This window comes from Triturus cristatus, chromosome 1_2 (assembly GCF_964204655.1).
Source record: "Triturus cristatus chromosome 1_2, aTriCri1.1, whole genome shotgun sequence".
Lineage (NCBI taxonomy): Eukaryota > Metazoa > Chordata > Amphibia > Caudata > Salamandridae > Triturus > Triturus cristatus.
This window is the reverse complement of record NC_140580.1, coordinates 829,379,564-829,397,012: the sequence shown is the minus strand read 5'-3', so window position 1 is coordinate 829,397,012 and position 17,449 is coordinate 829,379,564. Positions and strand designations below refer to the sequence as shown.

Sequence of the window (17,449 nt, the reverse complement as noted above, 5' to 3'; positions counted from 1 at the left end):
GTCTGTTACTTTTCTCCTAAAAAAGATATCCAATGCACTACCCTATTTCTCATCCCGCACCTCTATCACTATCTTTAATCTACATATACTTACCTCCTTTATGCATCTATATACTTATGGATCTATATATTTATCACGTTCTTCTAATTTAGCATTTCCAGTGCACTACCCTATTTCTCAGCCTATACTTCTCTCAATATATCTTCTAGCCCAACTTTCTGATTCATCTCAAACTTCTTTCTACTACTCTTCCCAATGCACTACCCTATCTCTCACCCTATACATCTATCAATATATCCTCTACTTCCACTCTCTCATTTATCCCAAACCCCATACCACTACTATGATCCCCAAAATAACCCTTTCTAGACTCTCTCCTACTCTACCCCTCCTTGCATCATCGGACACCTCTTTTACTATACCGATTCCCCAAAACAATCCTTTCTAAACTATTCCCTCTGATTTTTTCCCTCCAAAAACCCTTTTTACTCATCCAAAAGCCTCCTCCTACTTCTATGACCAAAAAAAATAAAAAAAATCATTCACTCTTCTATCCCGCCACTATCCTTTTCAACCAAAATAACAGACTAACATGTTCACTTCTCAAATTCCATATTCCACTATACTAATTCACCACTAATCCTCTATGGGTTCCAGAGTAGCATGCTACTCACCAATAAAGCGTTTCAGCACCCCATCAGGGTTACAAGCGCTATATAAATGCAAACCTTTTTCCCTTTTCTCCCCTCCCCAACCCTTGTCAATCCAAATAACTGACTAACATATCCACCACTCAAATAAATGTCATGTTTCACCATACTAATTCAACACTAATCCTTATGGGTTCCAGAGTAGCGTGCTACTTGCCAAAGAAGCACTACAAAACCCCATCAGGGGTAGCAAGCGCTATATAAATACAAACCTCTTTCCCTCTTCTATCCTGTCACCTAACCGTCTCTATCCAAATAACTGAATAACATATCCACCACTCAAATTACTTCATATTTCACTATACTAATTTTCAACACTAATCCTTTATGGGTTCTTGAGTAGCGTCCTACTCGCCAGAAAAGCGCTTCAACACACATCAGGGGTAACTGGTGCTATATGAATGCAAACCTTTCTTCCCCATCTATCCCTCCGCTATCCTTCTCACTCCAAATAACTGACTAATATCCACCATTCAAATTACTTTCATATTTCACCATACAAATTCACCACTAATCCTTTATGGATTTCCGGAGTAGCGTGCTTCAACACCCCATCAGGGGTAACAAGCACTATACAAATACAAACCTTTTTTCCTCTTCTATCCTTCTGCTATCCTTCCGAATCCAAATAACTGACTAACCTATCCACCACTTAAAATGTACCTGCATGTTTCACTATGCTAATTCAACACTAATCCTCTATGGGTCCCGAAGTAGCGTGCTACTCAACGAAAAAGCGCTATGACTCCTCGTCTGGGGTAGTAAGCGCTATACAAATGCAATTACAATACAATACAATTACAATATATGGCTTCGGGGACCAACACCTCCCCAGGGCCAGCCCCTGCACAAGAAAGGAGGTGGGCCGTGCGGACCGGCTCCTGCTATCTACTGAGGTGCCCACCCTCAAAAGATGGCTGTTTGCTTTTGCATGGCAGAATCTGTGACCGCTCCCGCCAAGCAAAAGCGAACACTCCGCTTCCAGCAAGCGGGAGTTGTCAAACCGCTCCCGCATGCTGGAAGTGGAGTTTTCATCTCTTTCCCTACACTCAGGCATGCGGCCGCAGGAGATGGGCTGCCGGCTGGGACTGCGGGCCGTTGAGGCTCCCCCGCGGTCCCCAACATGCACATTGGGTGCCCTCGGTTGGGGCTAGGGTACTCTGGTAGATGTGGCCAGGCCCTAGGGGATAGGGTCCCTCGAGTGAAATCGGAGTGGTTGTGTGAGTACTTGTATGGGTCTGTCATTCATTGGATATGTGAGTGGGTGTATGAGAGGTGGTATAGGGGTGTGAGTGGGTGTGTGAATGAAGTCATCAGTGATGTGATTATTCACGCTCTGAGTATGACGCCATATTTCTGCTGCGACATCTGTATTTATAGGTTTTTAAAAACAAAGCCCCATCTTCATTGATGACGAGACAGTTTACAGGCCTAATTCCACTGGATGGCGAGATGCTGATCTGCCATCCTTTGCCTTTCCCAAGAGGATACATTTGACACCTTGAAACAGCTTCTCCTCCTATGAAAGGGCCTCTTCAATGTGAAGGTCTGGGCTTCAAGAACGCCTGGCACGGATGCGAGGGTTTGCAGGTTTGCAACACCAATTGAAGAATCCAAGGAGGGGTTTGAACATTGTCCAGACTCCACCTATCTATGAAGGCATAATGCACATTTGCACATCCCCGTTCGTGACACGTGCCACAATTAATTTGCATAAGAAAGATTCTGCATGAGGCTTTATCTCCGTTTGCATTGCTGCTGGCCAGCTTCTCTCAAGTGACTTCATTCCAGACTCAAACCTTCTACAGAATATCCTGTTTATGCACCTGTTCGCTGAGTTGCGCCCTCGTTTTGCTTTCATACATTATAAGGTGGCGTCTGATCGCAGCGGGGACCGGCCTACGGAGGAAGCGCGTGACTTCCCGACAGGCCCCGGCTGTGAAAGTCCAAGGGACCGGGGCGCACCGTCCAGTGCCAGCCACAGCCGCCCAGTGCACCCTCGGCGAGCACATGGCGTGCGCATGAATGTGAGGTTATTATCTCTAGTGAGCCACATCAAAGACATTGATATCGCTGTACTTTGAGAGCCGCGATTATCTCATTGCAGAGGTAGAGCCCAGAATCTAAATTGTGTTTATTGCTGCGGATTTTGACAGCGATCCTAAAACTTCTTTTGTTTCGACGTTGCTGCAGAGACGGGGCTCCGCGCGCAGCCTCGCCCTGGCACTGCAGCGTGTCTGTGCAACCTTTGTGTAAGTTTCGCTTCCAGTAAAAGTTCTCCTCTGTGTCCACAAATGATCCCGCACCGAACGGAAATAAAGTCTTCTGGTTTTCCCGGTTTACTGTAAGGCGTGGTGGCGCTGGCAGCTGTGTGGTGTTACCGGTAGGGCAGGAGCTCTGGTGCCAGAGGGCACGGACTTTATAGGCAATCCGTGTGCCAAGGCGGGGCCTTCCTCTTCCGATCACAAACTGTTTGCTCCTTATCACACTGTTCAGTTAGGTCAACCACGCGTTTTTTGTGCATTTCTCTCACTTGTTCTGAGCCGCAAAGTCCGATGTTGAAGAAGTACGTTTGGTCACAACAGCGAATGCAGGTGCGCACAGCGCCAGATTCCTGCACAAATTAAGCAGTGGTTAGCAATAATTTAATAGCACAAACCAGGCCCAACGTGTCCCTGGGTGCTTTAGTAATGTCACCGTATATAAGGTACAAAGATACACAATATAGTATAGCAACAATAGGAAGAAATGAACAAAAAATATCTGTAATTCACAGAGCAATAACAAAACATTAAAGTATATATATGTACATTATTAAATCACATTAAGTAATTCACGTAGAAATAAGAATTTAAGAGATGGGCACACGACTAAACGTTCATGATGGCAAAAAACTGACATTTTAGATACAATTTTTTGTTTTGAAAAAGTAATGACTGAATAAAATTCTGTGTCGGATGGGTAGTGGTGCCTAGAGCGAAGGGCTTTGTGCGCAGAATGGGACATTTGCAGGTACTCCAGGAGGAGCGTCTCCCACTGCTTTTTAGCAGTGATATAAAGGGAAAATAAAATGATAATAACTCGCGTTATCCTTTTATTTTCTCCTCCTTCCGCAGCTTTGCGTGAGGGGGCAGGGGAGGAGGGGTAGCACCCTCCTAGGTGTGCAATGACTGCTTGTCCAGCCCTCTCGGGCCGGACAAACAGTGTTGCGCACTTTGCATGTTCTCCATGCATGCTGCACTACAGCCTGCGCGGAGCACATGCCCAGGCTCCCAATCAGCGTCTGAGTGCCGATAGACGGCGCTCAGACCAATAACAATGCTGCTAAGGCAGCGTTGTGATTGGCTGACTGGGAGCATGGGTGTGGTTCCGGCTCAGGCCAGCGAGGAAGGACTACGGAGGAGAGACACGGTGAGGAAGCGGTAAGAAGGTACGTTTTTTATTTTATTTTTTAACACCAGCTTCCCCCGCGTGTCCAGCCTCCATACCTCCAATACGTGTGGGCCACTGCTGCAATAACCACCAACAGTTCAAGAAATAGAGGCCATTGCATCTCTCTGTTATCTTGTACATTCCCTGCTCAATCGCATCAACCAGTATCAGAACACAACTCCTCCTGACTCCTGACAGTAACAGCTCCTCTTTTCTTGCAACAGCCAAGCCTGGTGATGAACTGAAAGTTGAGCAGGCAGTGAAAGACTTCAGATCCCTGAGTTTACCCATCATGAGAACCTCCGGCTCCTCATCGCCATTCATCTTTAATCCAGCGCTGGACAGGCCAGAACCCACATCACTCCGGCGAGAAAGTATCGACATTCTGGTAAGTCTTGGTGCTTCGATTCTTCTGTTCACAAAGAGTACAAGCGCTATGAATCAAGCAGTTCTTCCTTTTAATCCCGCAGCATCTGCTGGATATTGTTTGGCTCTTGGGGTATCATGTGCGGGCATTTTGTAAATAGATGGTTCATAAATGGTTAAATGTGTATCCACCACACTGATAGTACAGCTTGAGATGCTGATCAACGAGGAGATACTTGTCGACCTACAATTGCTCATAGACTGCTAGAATTCTGATTGGCTCTTTGTTTAAAAATATGATCAAATGAGAGTGAAAGTGATTTATAACCCATCTTATCTATGATTTGCATAACAATGATGTTTATGGTCATTATGATTCCTGTATTGAGATTTATGCCAGATGTATGAAAAAATTACCATTGCAGTGAACATCTACAATGCACAACATTAAACATACGTTCACAGTAAAGGCTGGAATTCAGAAATTAATAGTGTATTTCAAAATGTGGCCAAATTGCAAAGCTGCAAAAAAATAGGAACAGGAGAAGAAATTAAGGCCGTAAATACATGCAATGAAAGTTAGATGTCTTACATCTGTACATCCCAACATCTGGATGATGAGTCAGTAGGGCTCACAATGTGGTGTTCACAGTCCTAAAATATCACAGAATCTGTCACATCTCTTTGTTTCTTCATTAAATTTACATACCATGAAGATTTTTGAAATGGTCGCTCTTTAGGTTGCTCAACGCTGCTTGCTCTTGAAGGCGGATATCTTTGCGGTGCTAGTCACTAACATGCTATGCTTGCAAGGTGACATCTTGGACCCAGAAGAGAACCATTGCCCTATGTTGAGAATCTTGAAGCATGCAGGGATCCCTTGTTCACGATTGTGCCTACTATAATTATGCTAAGATCTGTATCACATTTGTTGGCCCTAAGAAGACATAACAATGCCTAGTTTGGCACAAGTGATTGTCTCGTGAGCTGCGGTGCGTAAAACAGTTTTAACTGTGTTGTAGAAAAAGAGGATATATAAAGGTGGTAACTACATGAGGGAAAAGGAAGGTGTTTCTGGTGTGTTTTTGCAACATTTCCACAAAAAGACATATACTACTATATGTAGTTTTGGGACAATGGACATCACTGAATGTCAGCAAAAATTACAAATCTAGTTTAGTGAACATTTGCCAAGATTGCACAAGAGAGTGACATGTGAACTGTAACCCTCTGGCAAAACCTTAACCACTGGTGCAGAAAAGATGGCATAGGGGAAGACACTAGATTACAGATGTGTGATATACAAGTAAGGTGTCTGGTCAGTGAGATGGGGCAGATGGCGTGCTACCCCATCCACCTCAAAGGAAAAAAACCTACATTTTAAATGGCTTGAGGGGTCATGATTGCGGTATCTTTAGAGTTGAATGCTGAGAAAGTCACTGGTTCTATTATATCTCATTGTCTCTTTGTTTATGTCACACAAATGCCTATTTTTGGAATAAAAGCTTTTTATTTGGCCAAGAGAATGTTTACTAAAAATGGCTGATTGTTACCCATAGTGTTTACTAACATTTAATATGTCCGCAAAAGGGGACCGTGGCCTTTGTTCAGAATATGGAAGCACCAAGGAGCAGTTGTGGCCAGTTTTGCCTTGTATAAATAAGTAGCGCTTTGCAGTGCATATTTTGTTTACAAATAGACAAAATATTGATTAAACACTGCTTCGATTAGGACAGGTGATTGCCTCAGGAACTATTTAGTAGGTTTCAGAAATCATTAGTCTTGTCAATACATTTTTTCATCCTATACAGTTGTGAAATGTGTGAATATCCGTCCAGAAAGCATGGAACAACCTCCAGTTTTACAGTGATCTGTGTGCTTAATGTATCCAGCGTAGCTGAGGGAAGAGATGCCACAAACTTGTTAGAAAGTAGGAAGAGCCTAGGTCTGCATTTCTCAAAATCTTTGCAGAAGAAATATTAGATGGACGCCAAGATCAACATGGATTGAACTAACACTGAAATATTACAAATGCCTCAAATTTCAAAGCTGGAATACATCTGAGGTGCAGAAGGATATTGGGAGGGAGCTCCAGTCTTTCCTTGTCAACAAGAGCAAACCATCATGTCTGCAAACCCTCAACTTAAGGCTTTGACACAGAGGCAGGACGTCAAGAAGTCATGTCATCAGTCTCAACCATCACAGAGCGTATGGTTGAAATACATTGGATATCCGGTCATCTTTCAATCTTTTGGCTCCACAACAAGGTGTTGAGGACACTCTTTCTTCTGGTTGTTGAATTTATCTTCTGCCTGGTTTAGTGTAGTATATAAAGGGCTCAGGCCAGGGTCTTTACTTTAAAGCTGTGTTAGATGATGGCCTCCTGATTAGTGATGAGATAATTGGCACCACCTTCGTTTATGGAACTGATTGAAAAATGTTAAAATTCTGCTAGAACAAATCCTTTAGTTTAGGCACTCAGTCTGAATTTCTGATCTCACTTGCCACCACAATTGCAGTATTCTGCACACGATGTCCTCCTAGCAATGGACGGGGGCTTCTTGTGTTTTGGTGTCTGGTCAGTGATTGTTAATTACAGTGATTTCCAGGTCTAGTGCTTTGGCAGCTGAACTGAAGTGTTTCTTGTGGATCAGGGGCAGATTTCTCTAATATGTGGTTCCTTTAAGACAGAACTGATTAGTAGTTTATACGTTCTACTGGTCCAGTCTCAGTGGGTGACCCCCGGGTCTATATATGGTTCCAAATATTATTTAATGCATATAAAACGTATTGAATATTTCACCTGGAACCACAATATGTTGTTGGCTGGACAGCAGCACCTTACAGAGGACCATGCATTGAAAATTTGTGTAAAGGATAGAGTGGTATTAAAGGAAATGTGCTCACTCCAATCGAAGTCTTAAATAGTTTTATTAACAAAATAAATAAAAAGCTTTTAAATCACACATCCAGCTGGCCATAGTTTCCCCTAGAAAGCTACAGAGAACCATGCTCGGTATGCAAAGTCAAGGCACTCATTTATAGTATCCCATTAAGGGACTGCAATGGGGCAGGTGTGATGGAGTTAAAAGAAGCGAGCATACAGGTGTCCAAGGAATTAGAGCACGAAAAAGGAAGACGATGACCTACAGTTTTAACTACAAGGTAAACATTATGACCGAGTAAGCTAATCAACACCTTCTCACCTTGAGGGCCAGGAGGTAAATGTGGCTCAAAACGTCAGAGGTGAGCACTTCCCTTATGTACTTGTTAGCATGACCAGAAAAAACAAGACCTGATATCATCAACGAAATAAAACTTCTGGGAAATGCCATTGGGAGGAAATATTTCACTGAGAGCATGATGCTGATAGGTAGCAGTGTTAACAATTGAAAATATGCAATCTAATATATCATCAGTTTATTTGTCTTGGTTCTTGACCGTTTCAGGGGCCAAAACCTTTTGTTAAATTCTCCGGATTGAGTCAGATTTTAAAGTACGAGGCGTCATTTGTTCCTGGTTTACTTGGATTCAACTTTACTTTATTTGAACACATCTTTGTAAGAATTTTGTTGGGACATCACTCAAAGTTTTTCTTCTGGCCCTGTTTGATTCTTGGTTTCTTTCACATAGTTCTAAAATAGGAAGATCATTTTGTAGATAATACTCTTATTTTCTAGCAATAAGTTAAATTGAATGTATCTACAACTTTATAAACATAGCAAAAATATGCCATTTGTTGCTTGATATGCTTTGATCATCTGCATTTTTTTTTATCTCCTTCCTCTGGAGTCATGTTTATTTTATAATTTGCTATTGCTGTATGTAACAACTCGTCTATATATATGAAACCTTACACAGATAAAAAAACGTACACAGTTAAGTATTGTAAACGATTGACGATGAATGGTACTTTACAGTTATTGTGTATAATTTACATTAAAAATATTGACACATTTTTTTATTTTGTCTTTGTGATACATTTATATACTTTTTTGGTTTGAAGGTAAAGGAAGTTGCGTAGAATTGAATATTTTTTGTCCATTACTGAGACTGGGAGTAGAACCCAGAAATTCGTGCTCAAATTTCCCCAGTGTATCAGCTTGGACCACATCCTCCTCGTCATGTATTGTGTTGTAAATGCATTTATATAGTGCTTACTACCCCTGACGAGGCGTCAAAGCACTTTTTCAGCCAGTAGCATGCTACTTCAGAACCCAGAAAGGATTAGTGGTGAATTAGTATAGTGAAAATAATAAAGTAATTTGAGTGGTTGATGTATTAGGCAGTTATTTGGATTGAGAAGGGTAGTGGAGGTATAGCGAAGGAAAAAAGGTTTGCATTTATATAGCGCCTGCTACTCCTGATGGGGTGTTGAAGCGTTTTTCGGCGAGTAGCACACTACTTCGGAACCCATAAAAGATTAGTGGTGAATTAGTATAGTGAAATATAGTCAAAGAAATTTGAGTGGTGAGTATGTAGGGGTCGCCAGAGTTCGCAGCTGGAACCCCTGGCTAGACTCTGGCTTCAGAGGTGGCAAAAGCAGTGTCAAGGCCGGAGGGGCCCTGTCGATCACTGTTTACTTCCTGCAGTTCCCACTGGGACATTACACTTTCATATTGGTAAAATAAATGCATTCATCAGTGCAACACTCTTTAGAATTCATGATAAAATGAACTGAATAAAAAGCTTCGATTTATTTTAGGCTTGTTGGTATACTCCATTACTGTGAACACATAAAACCAAAGCATTGGCAAAGCCAACAAATTTGACCTGGGCATGCTAGTGAGAGGTTTATATTATTATTATTATTGCAATGATTTACCACAGAAAGAAAAAGAAAAAATGGCACCTAAATGTGGGACCATATGCTTGCAATAACCATTTTGAATAAAAAAAATACAGACTGTTTAAATAGAACAGTTTGGGGTCCTTCTTTCAGGCACTTGCACTTAGAATATGTATAAAGCCTTTTTAGTTTTAATGTATTTCAGGAAAATATATTGTTATTGGCACAAAGAAACACACTATTGGCTCTGGATTACTGTAACCTAAAGACTTAAGGCCTGATTATGAGTTTGGCTGACAGGGTTAGTCCGTCACAAACATAACGGATATCCCGTCCTGCAAATTACAATTCCATTATAGCCTATAGAACTTGTAATACGGCGGAGGGGCTGTCCGTCACGTTTTTGATGGAGTATCTCATCCGCCAAACTCATAATCAGGTCCTTAGTTAAACATTTCAAGAATGACTACAACATAAAAAAGGATAGAGGATTGAAATTTAAAAAAATGCATTGTAAACGTGGAGTATTGGCCACCCATCCCTGGCTGTACAGTACATTTATTTTTTGTTGGATGTGCATACGTGATCAAGCAAAATGTGACAGCTCACAATGCAAGGCAATTAATGGATGAAATGGGCTGAGCCACTGATCCATGCTGCAGAGGGTGGAAGCAAAATGTAAATGACTGTTGGACAGACCAATGGACGAAGAGTTGATCCAAAGGACCTCTATGTATAGATTTGTGTTTTTTAATTTATAATTTATTTTCATTATATCATGGTGGTGAAACAGCTAAAGCTGTCCATAGGCTACACCTCTTGACATGTTTGAACAGCACACTCTATGTTTGGCAAGTGTGGTAGTGCCTTACAAGTGATCTTAAATCAAAACTTATGAATGATGATAAAGAGTGAACCGATTCAGTAAAAGTTCATATTCAATATATTGTCCCTATGGATTAAATGCCAGTGTGCATGACCACTATTGCTTATTTAATTTCCTTTATGTAAACCACCCTGTGATGTATGAATAAAATGTCTCTGAGTTATACACCAGTACCCAATTACCTCCATTTTTGTGATGTCATCAGGAGCAAGGACATTTGACATAACCTTTTGGTATTCCTGGTCAAAGGTCCAATTATGTCACTTTATGTAATGTCCTTGTGGTCAAAGAGTGTGTGATATCACTTTTGCCACCAAATCTGCGATCAGTCTTTGAACTAGTGGTGGGAGAAATAAATCTGACATGAACAAAGATTAATATTGGGGAAAAATACATTTTTTAACTAATCTTTTAAGGACACAAACTTGAATGTGTTAAGTGGGAAAATGGTAAAGCGACAGATGTTATTGAGCACTATTTATATTTTATACACATGATTTGCAACTAAGAAAGCCTGCATCCTCTGCTAGAAATAGATCCATTGTCCTACCTGAACTTGAGAAAGGAGCAAATATTTAACTGGCAATGCAAACATCTCAGCTGATTACACTACTGCTCACTTCCGACCAATAAAGTTCGTACGGTGGCCATCGTTTTAAAAAGTAAGGAATAAGTCATGGTAAATGATGTGTGGTGCAAATGTAAAATACAAATATAGATGGGTTTCGGTGTAGCGTGGGAAGTACACACATGGGCTTATCTGTTAGAAAGACCCTAAGAGGTTCTTACTGTTAAACCTGGGAGACTCAAGTGCTGGGCAAATGTTGAGACACCTTTTCCCCTTTAAGCAGAGAGGTTAACCTCACTGGAGCAGGATGTGTACTGTAGGTTATGAAAAATGTGGTTTTATTGGTAGTTCTGATCCTAAAGGCAAGAGGCCCACGTTCAACAAAATAGCACCATGACACTTGAGTGTGTCCTTTAATGGAGCATGCTGTATGGCTCTGAACCATGCTGTGCTGATTTCATGACTTCTTGAACATATGTAGCTTCATATTTTTACAAATACCTGATAACTGCGCTTTCACAAAGTGTGTTTGGGTAAAGAAGCCAATATATGGAAAACATTTCTTATGCAGTGATATATTCTGCTCCGCCAGCGGAATTGTCGGAATTTTGCCCACTCCGCATTACGCTTGCAATACAGAGTTCCGACCAAATTCGGCCAACTGCCGCGTGGTGAGTTTTTTCTCTTGCATGGTTCAAAAACTGTGGGTTGGTGAGCGCAAGTGAGATTTGCCATCCCTTAGCACAATTTTCGTGTGCGAGGAGGGCACCTAGCGAGATTTCTCCAATGCGGGCACTCACGATCGTTCGCGGTCAGAAAGCTGCCGCTCAAGTAGAAAATCTGCTTGAGCTGCATCAAAATCAACACGAGAAGCTGCGCCCTCTGGTGTGCCGCATGGTGCCATTCATGCACATGTCTATGTCCGTCCATTCGCGCTATTCTGTGGAATTACGCAGAGTTTTTTTGTAATTCCGATTGAATGTAGCCCCAGATACTAAAACAGTTTTGATCCCGACACCCGAAAACATATCTGTATAGCTGCAGCCAATATAATAAACATTTTTCTGTGCCTACTTGTCTGTCTTAAGGCTTTAAGTGGGTTTTTCTTTTTTATAAAGCCCATTGAGGCGAAATTGGAACATTCTGACCATTATGAAGTAGGGAGAGTTTTCCCAATTTCAACTGACTGTGAAGTGCAGTAAAAAATAACAAGCCGCCGCTCAAAGACCAGTTTTTATTTCAGGATGTCCCGTAGGCAGTAAGTGCTGGTATGGAAGGTCCACTCACCTGCAACCAGTGGCAAGAAGAGCTTGGGAGGGTGGCAGCAGGGTCGGGTGTAGGTTGGCTGGGCTGGAAATGTAGGATGGGGCGAGCTACACAGGGATGTGCAATGTAGGAAGCTTTGTGCGGGGGCTGGTGATGAGGTGGACTGCTGCTGTTGCCCTGAATTCCCCCTGTTGCCCTGACAAGTGCTGGGGGAGCTTGCTCCCTTTCTGAAAATTCTTGGATTCAGCTGCTGCCTTTTGTGAGGAAAACGAATGCCTAGCTCAAATTCTCAAGAGTCTTTATGGCAGATAGGCCTGGTTTTGCTGCCTTGCTGTGATACAAGTGCCATTATCCATAGATCAGTTTCTAATGCAGCTTCAATTTTCTGCAGTGTGTGTTGGATCCAAAGCCAAGTCACATTTTCAGAAATCGTGGAGACTGTCTATTTGGGGTGCCAGCACTATATGCTTTTTCCTCTCTCTCATTTGTAAGCCGTGTGGTGTCTTCATGATGGTGACTGCTGCAGTGGTCATGGTCACACCTTCTCTCGTGGGCTCTACCTTGCCACATGTCTCATTACAGTTGAATCTTACTTTTGTAATAATATGCACTAAGAGCCTGATTAATAGATAGCATGGCACATTTTTCTTCTGCCTTGAGAGTGGACTTTTAACCTCCACCGATGCAAGTTTTGGCAGCGGTCTGTGGTTCGCATTGTCCACAATTACCGCTCTGGCGCCTCAAAGTGGCTGCATCTGCCTTGGGGGAAGCCATTTTGGTGGATAATTCACCAGTGTCTGTGAATAGTAGCAGACTTTCCACCAGTATATGTGGATACTTGAAATGTATATCCAAATTTGGGGTACACTCAGGGCTTTAAGTGGGCTGGGTCCTACCGGTGCTCAGCACCGGCAGCTCTAACAAGCATTGGCATAGCCAATAGGTCTCGCCTTTGGGACCTTATAAATGTTTACCCATGCAACAGTTGATGTTGTTGCACCAAGGATATTGTGCTGCATAACTAAATACTTATAAGGTCCCAAAAGCGAGACCTATTGGCTATGCTAATGCTTGTTAATGATAACGTTGATGCCTTTGAACTCACTAAAGCGTTTAGGCAATGTGAGGTTTTACAGAAGACTTACAATCAACATTAAAAAAGCAAAACCGTTCCATTCAATTACATAAGGACCACAATGTGTGGGGAGACCAGCTGGAAGAATATTTGGATTGTGATAGAATTCTTAAAACATTTTTTTTTTTCCTTTCTCAATGCCTATTTTTTGTCCTGAGTGCTTCTTGTAACCTTCCGTGGTGTGTCATTGTCCTACCTAGCAATTTCAATTTAAAAAAGGAAAGACGATAAGGTGAAATGCACTGTGTCGATGACATAGAGTTATATAGTCACCCTACATTTATAAATAAAAAAATACATCAAACACAACTAATTTTATTAACCAAACACAATCTTAACTATCTAACATCTAAAAACAAACAAAATAAATCACAAAAAGGAACTACTGCATCTCAACTAATTAAAAGGAGCAAAAAACCCTGACGTGGAAGTCATGCAGGGTATGTTGTGTGTTCCATGCCTTTCCAGTTCAATCTCCTTGATACATATATAAAAAATAACATTTGCTTTGAATTTGTGTGTCATAGTTCTATATTTTATGGTAAAAAATGTAATATTACATAAAATGTAAACAGAGTCAAAGTTGGCTACTAAATATAGCAGACAGAGTTCTAAAAAAGTGTTTCCACGTATGTTGCCCCTTTCAACACTTCTCTGTCTGACTCGGTTCAGCCTGTTGCTTGGTCTTGCCACTTTTATTTCCATACTCAGCCAAAAAAGTGTAATTATCGTCTAAGCCCTGAACAAAAAGGCATTTCATTCCAATGCATGCTCCCTTGTTTTGAGGCATGCTGGCAGCAGCGAGCCCTTCTAAAGTAGCTCGATGCATTATGGATGAAATGTCAAGAATAATTACAACAAAATGGACCTCTTGGACCCGGTACCCAATTACCGCCTGAAAGAACACGATATGTGCCCAGGCGGCTATTCGAAGCGGCGAAAGAAAACCAAGTTACTCAGCTCGCACCGCCCTGCATTTGTGTGGCCTGCTATATGGGATGCAATGGTGTTCCATCGCGACCATGCCAAAATACTGCTTTCCCACTGATGCCTCACCTACACTTTACCTTGAAACAAAAGTCAGTGTTTAAATGAGATTTAACACTCGTAGCACCAATTCGAGGAGAATTCATGCAAGAAATCACACAGCAGTCGGTACATCTGGCACACAACATACATCGACAAAACTACATGGCCAAAACAACTCGCTCTAAAAAAAAGAATCGTAAAAGAAAGTAATCAACGCCACATGCCTACAGGAACCCACATACTATTGTGTTGTACTTTATCCGATCACATAAATGTCATGTCTTGTAGTCACGCTAGGGCCTGGGGTATTGCAGGCTCGGTTACAAAGCGCCGCTTGTCCTATAATAACCTCGGTAGGCACAGAGCGCGGCGTTGTGGATGCCCAGCCAGACAGAAACGGGGCCTCTGCTCTATCCAAGTAAATTAACAAATAGTAATCGGCACGATGAAAGGCGCACAGGCAGGGGAGCGAGAGTAAAGCGCGCGCGGCCACCCTAATTGAAAACAGATTGCCCCTTTGCGCCGCTGCTCGCTCCTGCAAGGTGGATGCCAGCACAAGCACGAGTGCTTGAAAAGAGCTGACCAATTTGTAAAGGTCATCTCCTAGAGCAGCGCATGCGCGCTGCCTAGGTGAGACCTGAAAAGCAGGTGCTGAGATGGGTCCCTATCGGGCTCTGCATGTTGCCCTCACCCTTAAGGTGAAAAAAAAGCTTAACTCTGCAGCAGTACCACCCTTCACTGCCTTTGATGCAGCGTCAAAGAGACTGTTATTTTTATTTCACAGTCTTGTCTTCCAGAACTTTTTTTTCCGCAGTTTTCTATAGGGCAAACACGACCCGAAAGTATTAGAGCGCGTTAGATGACCACCAGTTAGTTACAATACACAAAGACGTATTCATTTTTTGAATCACAGGATGCTGAGTCCACGCCAAGGCTTGACCCTGCTTACCGAGCTCGAGGCAGCTCTAGCCGATACGTCTCAATCTCTCCCACAAGAATGGAGGCATTTTCAATATTATATAAAACAAAGCCATCGTTGTTGCTGATTTATTTTATGCAGCTAACAACCATTGACAAAGCCAACAGTCCTGGCTTGTTGTAGGTGTCATGTTACTTGTTGCATTACATATCTGGATGCAATGACAGACGCCGCAAAGTACCAGTCGGGCGGCACACTGTGCTAAACACAGATTTTTTGCATAAGTGTTTTTAAGCCACACCCTTAATTACATCAGCCACGCCCCTTTGAGAGACCTCCCGCACAGTTTTTTCACCCCATTTAAAGCCCTTGGTACACTATCAGTGCTCTCGTGGTAATTTGTCTAGCATGGTATTGGATATATCTCAGCAAGTTAGAGACACTACACTTGACTTCTCCTGAAGGTTTGCCACGATTATCATTGTCTGTTATCGATTTAACATCACCAGGCATGATAGCAGGCCAGTCACCCTGGCACGGAATTAGTTCCTGACCTCAGCAGAGCGATAGGACGCTAATACACTGGCAGTTTGAACAGGAAATCTGACTTTTTGATGGTTACTCTGCTCCCATGTCATACATTCTAAATTTCGTCAAGCAATTCTTTCTTTGAGTTTTTTTTCATATAAAGCATTGTATCAGAACAGATACATGCATCAGTCGCTGTACACCCAGTGTAAGTTCTGATCTGAACCAGTAGCGGCCGGTATATTGATACAGTGGTACGGGGGGGGGGGGGGGACTGGGACAGGGGAAGCACAGGTGGACAATACAAAAAAAAAACACTTGCCTGCATCGTCACATCACACCCTCTCTTCTGCAGGCACCGGCTGCCACATGGCACTGCACCAATCCTGATGCTGCTTTCATGCTGCTCAGAGCAGCGTCAGGATTGGCCTGAGCGCTGAGGATCTGCACTCCCAGTTAGACGGGGAGCACCTGCTTTCCCCAACCAGGCAACCCCGCTCGGGTTGGAGAGAGATTCAGTGCGCATGACTGTTTGGCCAGACCGTCATAGGCACTGAATAGAGCCCAACACTCCGCCTTCAGACTGTCATCGCCCTGGCCCCGCCCTTAAGACTCCACGTGGGAGAAAACACTCCTCGGCTATAGCGGAGGAGCCGCCCCTGCTGAGAAACCTCAAGCCAGCAAACCACAGTAGTTTGTTTGTCCCTTTTTTGTCCACTATGAATTAAGATTTGATTATTGTTTTTATCGGACGCTTGTCAGGTGAAAGGTAGGTAAAGAACTAACGAAGAAAAGTATTTTTTTTATTGCTCATCACAGTTAAACATTAACAATTAGCCGTTCGGGCAGGTAATTGTATAGCTTTGCTTCACTGTGCATCCGACTCTGAATAATTAATCAAAATTTCAATGTGAATTCATATCATCTTCATATACGAACAAATATTACTGACTCTTTCTAGAGAGCCACGTCACTGCGTTAATGGTGGAATGTGTGTATCCTCGTCTCCTAGGATACGATTGGAGCACACAGCAATAGATCAGCCATGTTGCGTTTCAAAGGGCACTTCACAAACGTGCAATCAACCATGTATATGGTCTTCCGAGTCATTAGTGCAGGTAAAGCAAATGAAAGGGCGCCCTCACCCCAGAGATATCTCTACTCTGCGGGCTTATCTGGGTTACTTTCTAATTGTATCGCATGCCGATCAACCACAACAACCTTCGCCTGCACGCCAGGGAACAGGCACGCCTCCTTATTGGCTAATGTTTCTTCAAATCTGGTTAGCTGTGTGGGTGTTATTTGCATAGCGCCCGTGGGCCGAGGATAACTTTAGAGCGAAGGCCCCAAGCTAGGAACTGGTCAATTAAGTCCCAAGAAATAGTGGTAGCTTCTTGATCGGTAGATAAGTGGCTTTGTCATAAAAGTGGTTTTGTTTTCTTTAAATATGAGTTTTAAGGAAACATTCGTTTTAAGTTCCATTACGAAATGTCGATTAGTTTGTAGTAACTCCCTCGAGACCCTAATCTGCCGGCACCCTATAACATCTAAAAGGGGAAGATTTGCTTGTGGTTTGTTTCTCTATCTTAATTTTTGTCTTCTTTTTTTTGGTTCTTAATTGAGTGTGTTATATAATAACTGTATTTGCAGTGCACATTACTTACATTGTATATCTGAAGCTTCTATTGGGATACCGTTACTCGGCGAAAGTTGCTTGCACACGTTATCCACCTTGGAAAATGAAACACTGAGTCAGCCCTGCTAGAATTTGGATCTACAACCTGCAGGCTCCACACAGATCTTTGATGCAAGCTGAGCAAT

General features: G+C 42.5%; 1 protein-coding gene across 7 annotated transcripts in view; it reads left to right on the top strand.

Annotated features, from left to right (window-relative positions):
- The window catches only part of PLEKHG5 (pleckstrin homology and RhoGEF domain containing G5), a 1,098,541-nt gene that overhangs the window by 934,702 nt on the left and 146,390 nt on the right, over nucleotides 1-17,449 (top strand). For all 7 annotated transcript variants that reach the window (XM_085608897.1, XM_085608896.1, XM_085608900.1 and 4 more), the window contains one exon: nucleotides 4,367-4,530. In XM_085608897.1, the coding sequence (XP_085465023.1) occupies nucleotides 4,367-4,530 (164 nt within the window). The remainder of the gene's footprint in view (nucleotides 1-4,366; nucleotides 4,531-17,449) is intronic.